The 14,244-nt window shown below is 48.9% G+C and overlaps 1 protein-coding gene across 3 annotated transcripts in view; it reads left to right on the top strand.

The window, feature by feature from the left end:
* Positions 1 to 14,244, top strand: part of OBSL1 (obscurin like cytoskeletal adaptor 1) — a 1,294,044-nt gene that overhangs the window by 393,811 nt on the left and 885,989 nt on the right. For all 3 annotated transcript variants that reach the window (XM_069616948.1, XM_069616946.1, XM_069616947.1), the window contains exon 5: positions 11,488 to 11,790. In XM_069616948.1, the coding sequence (XP_069473049.1) occupies positions 11,488 to 11,790 (303 nt within the window). The remainder of the gene's footprint in view (positions 1 to 11,487; positions 11,791 to 14,244) is intronic.

The raw sequence follows: 14,244 nt of genomic DNA, 5'->3' as shown, positions 1-14,244 counted from the left end.
GTGAATCTTGGGCTGCTCTGCTTGAGTAGAGGCTGACTTCTCAGCACACAGTGAAAATCATGGTAGGTGCTTATTTGTGTGTGCCCTGACTTGCAAGCAATCTTTGAAGACTGCCGGGCTCTGCCCCAGCAAGCCCTGCCTAACACCTGCAGAGTGTGTAAACAGTGATGATAGTGATGGTTGGAGTTCCTAACGACCATGCATCGTGAGTATTATTTGCAGGGGTGTTGATAGGTCTGAAAAAGGTCAGGGGCTAAGCTAATGGCAGCACTGGTGGGATTCGGGGCTAGCTATAGCCTTTTGGTTGTAGTCCCTGAGCTTTTATCCGGGGCTACAACCAAAAGACCCGGGGCTATAGCCCCCTCAGCCCCCCCCCTAGCAACGCCTATGATTATTTGCACTAGTAACTGCTTCACATACAATACAGACTTAATCAGAAATCATAAGTGTCATCACTGGTAATTGTGCTGGGAGCGCTGCAGTGTTCCTCCTAGCACAATAAGATGAATGTGAACAGAGTTCCAGGTCCGGAATGGAACTAGTACACTTTGAAGGGATACTCACGCAACCAGATATAGGTTCTCATTACGGCCATGCTGGGGTTTTCCAGACCGTGTCTGCCGGTGGGGGCAGTGAACTACCGGCAGGCCTGACTAGGCCTCTACCGGCAGATAGTTCACTGAAGCACCGGCACCGTTAACAGCGGTGTCAGTGCTTCAGTGTTCCCATTTGGGAACTTACTGTACCTACGTCGCCCGTAATATCCCGATATTAGACTCTAAATTCAGGTTCTAATGCTATGGGCTTCACATGGTACAACCAGTGTGGGCACTGCCATAACTACAGTAGGCATAGGTCTTGACACAACCAGATAGAGAGGGTAAATTCTGGCAATGGTGCGCCGTCTTCTTGCACAATACAGTGCGTGTGAACACTGCAAAATCCTAACAAAAGCAGCCAGGTTGTCTGAATATTAAAACTACTGTGCTGCAAAGCCCTAAACACACCCAGACACAGGGGTGTGAATACAAAAGCTAGTATACTGTCCAGAAATCTACACGAGAGTTGCACTTCAAACACTGTCAATACCGCACTGTGCAGAAACACAAACACAATCTGTTGCAATGTCACAATGCCAGCCCAATGCGGGGATTCTTGCACAATACAAGGTGTGTGCCTCTAGTGCACTGTGCAAAGACCCGAACACCATTTAGTATCGTCACTAGTGTGCTGTGCAAAGACCCTTAAACCACCAGACAGTAAGGATGTTAGATATTGGCACTAGTGCAATCTGCAAAATCCTACCACTACCCTACTGTAGGAAAGTAAATATTGGCAATGGTGAAATGTGCAAAGACTCTTACTCCTACGTCCCATCCCCTTTCCTCCATACTTATGGGACATTCCTCCGTCCTGTGGGACGGGACCAGAGCACTTTGTAAAAAGCATCCAAACATTTTGCAAACATTTTATCCTTCCTCTCTTTCTTGCGCGGGGCCCGGCACGCAGCCACAACCCTGCCCATCTCGGCTCCGCCCCGTGCATCACCCATCAGTCCTTTTCTCTGCTCGTTCGGGAATGGACACACTTGCATCCGCGGAAGATTTTCTTCCCCTTTTTCCTCTCTGGCTCTCGCTAGCGATCGTGTACTAGTCTGTCTATGTCGTTCAAACGAGACTTTCCAGATTTTCATCGTATCACCGATGCTTCGCGAGGGCGGACCCCCATCCTCTTTGTCTCGAGTGTCCGGGCACTTCAACGTCGGTTGAGCGGTGGGGGGGGGGTGTTTCAACAGACTCCTCCTTCACATTTCAAGCGTTTATCGACGAAAAGAAGAAACGCCCGGTGAGTTCTTTACTTTTCAGAGCACCCCCGCCGGGAGACACCTTCCTGGGTTCTTCCCGAGCCGGGAGGAGCGTTGATCGCTCTATCACCGGGGATTGCCCCGAGGTGCCTTCTGGGCCTAATAATTGTATCAGAGTTTTTTCCAAGAGTCTCCGGAAGGGGCCTGTGGATACCGGAGTACACTCTGAGGCCCCTCCTGTGGGAGCTGCTTGTAGACCCAGTTCTACTGAGTCGTGGGGTACCGGAGCTTGCTCTGAGGCCACTTTATCGTCTCCTTCAAAAATAAAACCGGGGTACACCACGAGTCCTTAGTTGGGCTTTGTGTCCCCGAACGGTTGTTCGAGGTCCGTGCTAGTAAGGCTGTTACCGGACCTGGGTCCGAGGTCCCTCGTACAGAGGCTAAGGTTACCAACATTTCTAAGAGGCCTGGCAAGGCCTTATCGGTGAAAGTCATTTCTCACCGTTCCCGCTCTTGTGGCGTCGCCAGAACTGTTGAGGGGGCAAAGAAGGGAATTTCTTCCTTTACCGGCAGCGCAGAGGTCCTTCTTGGGAAGGCTAATTTGGCTATTGGTATGTCTCTGAAACATTCCAGGCCTCATATACCGGGTCAGCCGAGGTTCCTTATGTTAAGGCTAAAGTTAAGACCCATGATCCATCGACGGGGACCCCTGCCTCACTTCCTCACATGCCGCAGTTCCCCTCAGGTGATGACAAAATGGCGGCCGTTCCCGCCACGACCACAGCGGCCATTTTGGGTGCTACCCCTACAACTACGCCATCGGCTTCAGGTGTAGGGCTTGGTTCTGTGGGTGAACATAGAATTCCTTGTGCGCATCCTTTTTGTCCAGTTTACGACTGGAACGCTCGGATGCTCCTTCCGCACAATGTTTTGTTGCCTGCGGGGCCGGCACCTTTGATTTTTGTCGATACATCGGGAGATGGGCCTGCGTGACAACCCTCCCCGTTGCGTCCCTGGAATTATCCTCCTCATGAGAGGCCTCCTCCGGTACCAAAACAGTGCCAGGAAGACACCTTCTTCGGCAAACTTCAGACGCTCATGCGTACCGACCCCATGAGGGAATATTTCAAAGGGCTTTTTAGGGAGATATGTCCACCCGCGCCTTCAGCTCCACCCGCTCCTCCGGTGGCTCCGCCGGCGCCGCCCTTGCCTACGGTGCCTTCCCCGACCCTTCCACCATTGCCCCAATTGTCCCCTGTGGACAAGGCAGTGCCCGACACGGTTCATCAGGATCATGACCTGTCAAATGAGGCACAGGGAGATCAGGACAACAAGGACCTGCCCCGCTCTATTAGAGCTTTTCATGACCGGGTACTGGACATGATGTGCTTTTTAGATGTTCCGGTGCCCGAGGCACCTGCTCTGCAGGAGGGCGTGCTTTCTGGGGCGTTCACCCTGTCTCCTTTGGAGAGTACCGGCCTGTCCTTGCAGAAGGACGTTCTGTGCGAGGTCTACATGGCCAACAGAGTGTGGTTTTACGCAGGCCCTGCGAAAAACCACACTCTGTTGGCCCTGTCGTCTTGTCCGCCCCCTCCTCCACAGTGGTGGCTGCGGCTACTTTACAGTCCATGCCTGCAGCATCCTCTTCTACGACGGCTAGTCAGTTTCTGGGGAAGGAGGACAAGCTCCTCGACTCCCTCGATTTTCGCTAACTCGGCCTTGCAGCTCTGGCAGGCCAATGCCGAACTAGTGTTAGCGGGGGCGAATATGAGGATGTGGAAAGGTCTGTCGGAGTTCGAGGAGTTCATTCCGGTCGAGAAGCTGGAAGACTTTAAGGCGGGATTATCCGATGCCAGGGTCTTGGCCCAGTATCTGCTGGAGGCTGCAGCTCATCACGTAGACACTTCTGCTCGGGGCCTTATGCTGGGGGTTGATACCTCCCGACAGGCGTGGCTGCATGCCACCAAATTTTCAAAGGAAGTGCAGGACAAGGTGTTGGACCTTCCTTTTGACGGTAAGGAGCTGTTCTATTCTACAACGGATGTGGAGCTGACCAAGACGAAGGACAGCACCCAGATAGCTAAGTCCTTGTCGGTCCTATTAAAACTCCCTTTAAGACCCAGAGGCCGTTATCGCAAAGTGGGACGTCCTCTGGTTTCAGGGGCTTCCTAGACCAGAAATCTCGTAGAGTGGATACCCCTTCGGGTAATAACCGCCGGAGGCAACAATGGCCTTGGTTTTTCTCCCGCTCCTCAGCCTCCTCCTGGCAATACCACTGAAAAGCCTACAAAATGAGGGTTCTCCGCGCTCATAGGAGACCCCGGTGGGAGGACGCATTACGTCTCATTGGGAGGCGTGGCAGACCATCACCGAAGACAGTTGGGGTCGTTCTTCCTAAAGGCCGAGGTTCAGGAACTGCTGGACCTCAGAGCTGTGGAACCCATTCCCCTCTGGGAATGAGGGGAGCGCTTCTATTCCCGGCTGTTTACGGTGCTCAAACCCAACCAGGCTGGCCTGCGCACCCTCCTAGACCTTTTCCAGTTCAATCTTTTCTTACCCCATGTGAAATACAAGATGATCACACCCGGCCAGATACGGTCCTCCTTGCAGATGGGCGATTGGCTCAGCGTGGTGGACCTTCTGGATGCGTACATGCATATTCTGATCTGGAATCCACACAGGAGATATCTCTGTTTCTCTGTGGGAGGGAAGCACTTCCAGTTTCGAGTGCTTCCTTTTGACCTCAGCTCGGCGCCGCGTGTCTTTGCGAAGATGATGTCGGTGATCGCGGCCTATATTCGTCTGTAGGGTATCCATGTGTATCTGTATTTGGGCGACTGGCTCTTACGCAGCCATTGCCCATTGAAAGCAGCCTGCAATCTTCAGTCTCTCCTTCAGCTCCTGTTCCATGTTGGGCTGTCGGTGAACTGGCGGAAATCTTCCATGACGGTCTCGCAGGACTTGATTTTCCTGGGTTTTCACTGGTACCTGACCAGGGACAGAATGGCGGATCTGTTGGCCACGTGTCAGATGTTTGCGCAGTCGGAGAGCATGTCGGCCTGGTGGTTCCAGAGGCTTCTGGGCCTCATGGCCTCGTGCTTATTGGCTCTTCCTCTTGCTCGTCTCAAGATGAGGCGAACTCAGATGGCTCTTCGGAGTTCTTGGCGTCAGGCTGTGGATCCGGACTCCAAGCTGATAATGATTCTGGCTTCCATGAGAGTGGACATGGAGTGGTGGTTGTCTCTCAGCAACCTGTCGGTGGGTGCAGGCTTTCAGGACCCAGCCCCTATGGTGACGGTCACAACAGACTCCTCCCTTCTAGGGTGGGGTGCGACGTTGGATCTTCTTCAGGTCTCGGATCTCTGGTCGCGTCAGGACCAGCTCCTCCACATAAATCATCTGGAGCTTCTGGCGATCTTCCTAGTGCTCAAGGCGTTCAGACCGATCATTGCCAACAAAGTGGTCCGTATCCGCACGGACAATGTGGTGTTGATGTATTACATCAACAAGCAAGGGGGAACCAAGTCTCCCCCCCTCGTGGACCTGTCCATCCAGATTTGCGAGTGGGCTGTTCTTCATGGTGTCTGGCTGCTTGCAGTACACATCCCGGGCCAGCTGAATGTCACAGCAGATGCCCGCAGCCAGCGGACAATGGTCAGCTACGAGTGGGAATTGAAGACAGAGGTCCTCTCATGGATTTTCCTGCGTTAGGGCACACCGGAAGTGGACCTCTTTGCTACGACGGCAAACAAGAAGCTTCCTCTGTATGCCTCCAGAAGCGGGCTGGGAGCCTCCTCTCTGGGGGATGCTCTCGAGATTCCATAGCACAACATGAGGGCTTATGCTTTCCCGCCTCTGCCTCTAGTTCACCGGACAATTTGCAAATTGAAGAACTCGGTGAACTGTTCTCTTCTACTCATAGTCCCGTGGTGGCCGGCCAGGTTTTGGTTCTCAGAACTTCAAGGTGTATCCGCCGATCAGGTTACCAGTGGCCCCCGATCTTCTTCATCAGGGGGAACAGCAGATGTGGCATCCCTCCCCACAATCGCTCAACTTGGCGGCATGGTGCCTGAGTTCAAGTCTTTAGAACATCTTAATTTGTCTGCTGATAACATGCGTATTTTCCAGGCAGCCAGAAAACCCTCGACTAGGTCTCAGTACAGAAGCAAATGGCTCAGGTTCTGTCATTGGTGTTTAAGCAAGCAGTTGGACCCAAGGGGGGCTACATTTGACACGGTACTGTCCTTTGTATCCTTCTTAGCAGAGCCGGGCGTCCACTTTCTCTCATGCAGAACTTATCTTTCAGCGGTTTCCGCTTACCTTTCTACAGACCAATGCTCTTACTCTCTGTGTAACCCAGTGGTTAAGAGGCATTTTGCAGGCTTGAGGCGCCTTTATCCTCCGATTTGTAATCCACACCCGACGTGGGATCTAAATGTGGTCCTGACGGCGCTGTGCCATAAACCTTTTGAACCGATGGCCACGGTGGACCTCAAGCACCTGTCAAGGAAGGTGTCCTTTTTGGTCGCCATTACTTCAACAAGGTGAGTGAGTGAGCTCCAGGCTTTGTCGGTGGAGCATCCCTTCTTATTCTTTCACAAGGATAAGATGATCCTACGGACAAATCCTGCTTTCCTGCCGAAGGTGGTATCTGAGTTCCATCTGAACCAGTCGATCTCCCTGCCAGTCTTTTTTCCGAACCCTCAGAGGCAGAAAGGGTTCTTCTGCATTGTCTCAATGTCAGAAGGGCTCTTAAGTTCTATCTGGACAGATCATCTGAGCTTTGGAGTTCTTCTCAACTGTTTGTGACCTTTGGTAACCCGCAAGGTAAGCAGGCGTCTAAGGAGACTATTTCTCAGTGGATCGCCGCCTGCATTACGGAGTCTTACACCGTCCAAGGGCTGAAGCCTCTTAAAGGTATTCATGCACAGCTGGTGCGGGGCAAGGCAGCCGGGGTTGCCTTTCAGAAATATGTCCCCTGGGAGACCATCGTGCAGTCGGCTACTTGGGCCTCCCCATCTGCTTTTTGTAAGCATTATTGTCTAGACATGAGCTCAAGATCTGATGCTCAGTTTGGTCAGGCTGTGCTGAAGAACCTTTTTCAGTAAGGGTTTTTTTTCCATCCACCCATAGTTCCTGTAAGGAGTGCTTGGGAATCTCCCATAAGTATGGAGGAAAGGGGACGGGACGTAGGAGTATACCCAGGTTACTCACTGTAGTGACGACCTTACTCCTAGTCCATAGTCCCCTTTCCTCCATACGCCCGCCCGCCGTCCCCTCTAATAAGGTTCCTCTGTTATTGCTAATAGGTCTTGGACCTGGCGATAGAAAAGGACTGATGGGCGATGCGCGGGGCAGAGTCGAGATGGGCGGGCTTGCGGCCGCGTGCCAGGCCCCGCGCAAGAAAGAGTGGAAGGACCAAATGTTTGCAAAATTTTTGGATGCTTTTTACAAAGTTCTCCGGTCCCGTCCCACAGGACGGAGGAATGTCCCATAAGTTCCATACTATGAACTAGGAGTAAGGTGGTCACTACGGTGAGTAACCTGGTTAATCACAGCCACAAATAACGTGCTGGTCCGTAACCAATACCTTTTTAAGTGTGATATATTTCTATTGAATATTAGCTGTCCGCGGTCATGCGTTGCAGTGGCTCAGTCTGGTTAAATAGAAAAGAAAGAAAAGAGAAAGCGCGCATTTCTAATATGTTTCATTTCACAATGGCTCTGGCGGTTCTCCAAGTTGAGACAGTTTAATTTTCCCCGCGGCGCAACACATTCCTTTTGTTTCTCCATTACATTTCAGAACCTTGCAATAAGGACACACTTCAGTCATGGTGCCGATGAGAACATACCGACTCAAACTATAATCGTCAGCTGGGTTGTACCAGAATGCAAGGCAATTGTAATGGCGTGATTACTGAGCACGGAGTCGTGTTTGACGCTGATCTGATGTTTCTCTATTTTAGCCACTCTCAGCCTGTCGCGTTAATTCTGTTGAGAACGAAGCAGAGCTGAAGCTGCAGAACGCAATCGCGGTGCTCGCAACCGTGCATCCTACAGTCTGACTGCACGTCGCTATGCTGCTTCCACAGCACGTATTTGAGCCATTCTAAATCGGAAACATTGAAATGGAATCGTAAAATAGCATGTGTTGCTTTTACGTCCAACAGATGGCGTTGTTTTTCAGAAAAGGCATGTTTTTACCTGTCACAGGTGGGACATCTATGTATCATAGGTATCTAAAAACACGTGCCTATTCGAATGCAACATTGTGTCAAAATTTCAAAGCAATCGGTGAAGAACTTTCGGAGATTTAAGATTTTGAACAAACGAACATTTACATTTTTGTTTATGTAGATTGTCAAACTAGCACAATTAAATAGATGAATAATTATAATTAACAGCAATATTCAGACTATAAATTACAATTATTCGAGAAGATTAATCATAACAGAAAATAAAGTAATGAGCAAGATAATTGATATGCACATTCACTGGTAATAATGATTGAAAGGAAAATGTTTTAATAATCATTAAGTAACAAGTTAAAACATTGAAGCTAGTGTAACAGTTAAAATAGTTGCTTTAGTAACATACAATAATAAATATGATTTAATTTACATAGGTATTGCTACATATGGGAGAAAACAGTATAAATACATACAACAACAAGAAGGGCACAAAAGGGGAGGAAATTACTGAATACCAGACATGTTCATGGGGTTTATGAACATTGCAGTAATTGTCCAACAGTGTCGTACGCAGATTAGCAGAGTTGCAGTTTTAAAACAATACAAATGGAGCCGTTTTTTTGTTAAGGTTTTTGAAAATGCCCGACTTCTTTCAACAGCACTTTTTTCGATCCTATAAATTGAACAAATGAGGTCCCATCAAGCGTCATTCAAAAGATTTGCCATTTTCAAGGTTTTTGGTATCATTTGGAACTATAAAGCAATACATACATTGAATAAGTGTGGGGATCTGATAAACCCAGTTTATTCAATAAGCTATTAGCCTGGGATAACGACTAATATGATATGATAGGTTATTTATAAGTCACTTAATACCCAAATGTTTGTAAGCGTATCCGGGGATCGACCCTGAGTTGCTACGTGTCGTCTTACTTCCAAGGCGAGCACATTGCCCCTAAGCTATCCTCCCGAGACTGTTTGCATTATTACAGATATTTTGAAGCAAAGGGTCAAGAGCTAACACAGAAAGAAGAGGAGATAACGGAAAACCCTGACAAAAACCTCTGAGTAAAGTAATAGGTTCTGACCAAGAATTCCCAGCTAGAAACGGGAATTGGGAGTACAATAAATCATTTTGACATAGGAGATACATTTGATACAAAATCCATGCAACTGAAACATAAACTCCGAAGCAAACTGGTCTGATACCGTCCTGTGTCTAAAGAGGCTAGAGGTGAGCACGCTTCTAAAGACGTATCAGTAATATGGCGTAAGCAATGAGTGCTAGAAGAAGCATGATACCCTTTGATGAAACCGCTTTGATCCATGTGAATTAAAAATGGCATCACTTTACCAAGTCTGTTCAGAAGTACTTCTGCATGTTTTTTACATTCAATGTTAATTAATGAAATAGGTTGATAGTTTTTGAAGACGATAATGAGAGCATCACTAAAAGTTCCAATGATTGTGTATAAAGCCATTAAATAAATCTAGAAGCACCCGAGTAAGGGGATCAACAAAGGACACACCATCAAGATGGGGGTCTTAACACGTTTCAACTCACAAATAGCTTGAATTACTTAATTTAAAGTGAATTCATCATCTTAATTCAGTGGGGGCTCGCCCAGAGGGGACTCTACGGAAGTACCTCCCTTAGTTTATGGAACTCTGCGTGCCCCCCTACCTCCAAAAACACACTATAAATGGACTTAGCACAACCAGACATGGATTACAAATACTAATACTAGCTCTCACTGCAGGCATGCTGACATGGCTAGGCAGAGAGTGTAATTACTGACACGAATGTGCTCTGCAGGATAGTAGTAATTCCATGTTGTGTGTTTTTTCCGAAGATGACACCTGATTTATGTTCCCAGTAAGGGTATTTGTGTAGAAGGAAGAAGGGTTCCGTATTAGGGAATCCCACATCTGCATGCCTGAACTGCTTAGAACCTGGAAACTAAGGAGAGCATGTATGTCGTTTGCACCAGCCCAAACACCCTTGGCCTGCAGGGGCAGTGCTTTCAGGCAGCGATTACATCATTATAATAGGTTATTTATAACACGCTTAGTACCCAGAGGTTTCTAAGCACGGAACCAGGGATCGAACCTGTGTTGCTCCGCGTTGTCTTGTGTCCAAGGCGAGTGCCTTGCCCCTGAGCTATCCTCTGCGCGTTGCCCCTGAGCTATCCTCCCGAGACCTCCCGAGATGCAAGGTTGTACATTCAATAAGTGGCTTGCGAGGATCAGCTTGGATCTGTATCCACCTGCTTGCATCCATCCATGCTTGGATATGAATCAATGCTTGGGATTGGACTACAGAAGATGATTTGAATACCATGCCTGATGTGCAGAGTTCCGTTCTCTTGGGGACTGCTGGGCCCGAATCTTTCTCAGAAAGGGGCTTTGCACATTGTGTTAATGTGTCATGTGCCCAGGCATGGATGGCGTGTCGTTGGGCACCGAGATCAGGTCGGAATGTGTAGGGAGATAAGCACCAGATCATGTAAATTTGTGATATCATAGGCCCATAAATGTAGGATGGATTATTGTGTGATCTTCCAGCTTGCCGCATCAAAGTGCAAAGCAGTGAACATTGGACCAGGATCTCTACTTTGGCATTTGAAATTCCTGCTCTCTAAGCAACAACAGCTTGGCTTTCTGCTTCTCAGCGGCAGTCCATTGACTTTTGGTCCTGCCCTTTAGGCACTGACCTTGCAACACTGTTTACCAGATGCGTGTGTGGAGAAGGAAGGACTACACAAGGCAAAACCTACAGTGCTAAATAGAAACGTATTGTATTCCATGGAATCCACTTTGGGGTTCATTGTAGTGTTCCCCAAAATGGTATATTATGGAAGGGTTGGAGAGAGGGCCTAATCATGGTGTGGTTTATCTTTAGGAGCCATGGCCTGGGCATCATGATAGGGTCCTGGCGTAGAGCGGGGATTAGGGCCGAGGTCACAGCTACATTATAGCGCTTAGTATTTCCTGGAGCTCATGGGTGCGTTGAGTGAATTTGTGCATGAGTGAGGAGGGTTCATCCCTAAATGTGAGTGACCTTTTGGCCATTATTTTGTTAAGCTGCATTTCCTGGAGCTCATGGGTGCATTGAGTGAATTTGTGCATGAGTGAGGAGGGTTCATCCCTAAATGTGAGTGACCTTTTGGCCATTATTTTGTTAAGCTGCATTTCCTGGAGCTCATGGGTGCATTGAGTGAATTTGTGCATGAGTGAGGAGGGTTCATCCCTAAATGTGAGTGACCTTTTGACCATTATTTTATTAAGCTGCATTTCCTGGAGCTCATGGGTGCATTGAGTGAATTTGTGCATGAGTGAGGATGGTTCATCCCTAAATGTGAGTGACCTTTTGACCATTATTTTATTAAGCTACATTTCCTGGAGCTCATGGGTGCATTGAGTGAATTTGTGCATGAGTGAGGAGGGTTCATCCTTAAATGTGAGTGACCTTTTGACCATTATTTTATTAAGGTGCCCGTAACTCAGCACCCAGTGCGCCAGTGACCCCACAGATGAACAAAGAAAAGACCAACACCGCACTGCTGACTTGGGGACCTGGATTAGACCAGCGACACCTCCCTGGCACCTTCATCCTGGAACGGCAGGAATTGGGCAGCGAATCGTGGGTGCAGTGCTTCAGCACGGATTCCGCCAGCTCAGTGGAAATCGTGGGGGACAGTGTGCCGCGAGAGGCCAACTACCGCTTCCGCATCTGCGCCATTAACAAGTATGGCAGGAGTGCCCATGTGGAGTTCCCTGGAAGCGTCCATCTGGGTGAGTGATATTCACACCTCACACACGTATGTGTACATGTAACTCAGTCCGTAAATATTAGCGCATGAGGGGCTAACACTCACATCTCTCACAGAAAGGGCACATCTCAGTTTGCGAACACACCCAAATGACACCTGTTCAGTGCCAGCCCCAGCCCCAGGTCTGTGGGCACCCGCAACTCCCACCCAACCCACCACAAATGCAGAACAGCAGGGGGCCTTAAGCCCCCTGCTTTTCTTTTAAAGTGTGTTTTTACGGGTGCCTTGCCTCCAGCTCAGTGTCATGTAAAGAGCGCAAAGAATCACGCTGCGATCCTTTAATTGGCGCTGTTTACATAACTCTGAGCTTGAGGAAAGGCGCCCTTTATTTACTGCACCGTGCCCTCTGAGTGCACCTTGAGGCAGCACTGCTCCTATCTCATATGTATACACAAAGAAAATGTGAGTGATCAAGAGGCACGCCTCATATGTCCGAACATTACAGCTCAGTGGGTAATGCTCCCACTGATGTCATGCAATAGTCTTGACGCTTCTACCACTAGGACTCTAGGCCTCACACAGAGGGTAAGTGCACTCATGCCAAGTAACTCTTCTTAGGCAATAATAATGCTTACCTTGATACTGAAAGCTTGTGAATTGTTCCTGATCTGGGAATTGCTAGTAGATGGCAGAGGATGTACCTATGAAAGGCCTTCTCACATCCCTCCTTCATTCGTTACCTTGGTTATTGTTCCATTGCCTCTCCCGGTGAAACATTAGCTTTTTATTCATGGCCTGGCTTTAGGTCTTAACTTTGACATCCTTCTTTTGACTGAGACCTGGCTTACTGCCGATTCTCTTCTGATTCTGTCTCTATGGCATTCCATAATTTTGGAAAATTCCGCATTTGGAACATTCCTCTACCTCCTCCTCTGTTTCCCTTCTTTGCTAACTACCCCACTGCCAATGAGACTGGTGGTCAGGTCATCATGCATCTCTCAGGTTACCAGGCCCTCTATCTACCAAGTCGATACCAGCACCTTCCGGCCCCCCACTGCACTGCCCCCTGTGGGCCCGTGCTTGGCAGCTGTGCACCCCACCCATGGGATTCGTCTGCCCTGACACTTAGCCTGAGGCCTCTTCCTTGGCACCCATTGCACTTCCCTCCCAGCACCAACCAGCACTTGTCCATTTCCCCTCCCACCCATCCCTATCTCTTGTACTTCTCTTCACTACTGCACTTGCATGGCCACATTCCACAAGGCCTAGTAGGACCACGAATGTATATTTGCTGTTTTGCCACTGTTATTAATTCCCCTTGTCCCCTCCTCATTGAGCCTTGTGGCACCTTGAAAAACAGCACTGATGTATAGGCGCCTAACAAATGCTCAATAAATAAAATAAATCAACAAGTTCCTCTTCTTGTGGAGGAGGAGTAGTAATGTTTCCCGTTTCTGCAATCCTTATTATCTCCCAAACATCTATGGAATTTAAGGTAGTAAAACCTCTAGCCACTGCCTTCTTCCTATAAGGCATGGTTTTGGTCTGTCTACCCCATCACCCTCTGCTAATTTTGCCTAAACATTTGCCTTTACATATTGCTATGTCCCTTCCCCTTTCATTAAGAATGTTTTTCCACAGACTTACCTCTGAGAGGCACATTTTCGTGTCCTGGAACTGGCAGGGGGTCGATTGCCCATGTATTCCTACGTCCCGTCCCCTTTCCTCCATACATATGGGACATTCCTCCGTCCTGTGGGACGGGACCTGAGCACTTTGTAAAAAGCATCACATTTTTAAAAAAATGTGTCCTTCCTCTGTTTTTATGCGGGGTACCACACGCGGCTGTAACCCCGCCCTCCTTAGCTCCGCCCAGCGCATCGCCCATCAGTCCTTTTCTGCGCTCGTTCGGGACTGGACGCATTTGCATCTTCGGAAGATTTTTTCCTTCCAGTTTCCTCCTCTCTTGCTCTGGCTTAGTGGTCGCGTGGTAGTCCGTCTATGCTGTTTCAGCTAGACTTTCCAAATTGTTCATCTTGTCAGTGACGCTTCGCCAGGGTGGATCCCCATTCTCTTTGCTTAGAATGTTTGGGTCCGGACCACCGGTGGGACTCGTGTTTTTATTGCGACTCCCTTTCGGTCCGCGCACTTCAACGTCTTTTAGAGCGGTGGGAGGAGGTGTTTCACTGTACTCCTCCGGTGCACTTTCAAACTTTCATCGACGAGAAGAAGAAACGCCCGGTGAGTTCTTTACTTTTTAGAGCACCCTGGCCGGGGGACTCCTTTCCAGGGTCTTCCCGGTCCGGGAGGAGCGTCAAAGGCTCTATTACCGGGGCTTGCCCTGAGGTGCCTTCTAGGCCTAAAAAGTGTACCAGAGTTTTCTCTGAGGGCCTCCGTCAGGGGTCTATTGACACCAGATTACAATCCGAGGCCCCTCCTGTGGGGGCTATTTGTGGGCCCAGTTCCATTGAGGCTT

This window comes from Ambystoma mexicanum, chromosome 9 (genome assembly GCF_040938575.1).
Source record: "Ambystoma mexicanum isolate Mex_15411 chromosome 9, UKY_AmexF1_1, whole genome shotgun sequence".
NCBI classification, from domain to species: domain Eukaryota; kingdom Metazoa; phylum Chordata; class Amphibia; order Caudata; family Ambystomatidae; genus Ambystoma; species Ambystoma mexicanum.
The sequence above is the reverse complement of the archived record's forward strand: the minus strand, read 5'-3'. Positions and strand labels throughout refer to the sequence as shown.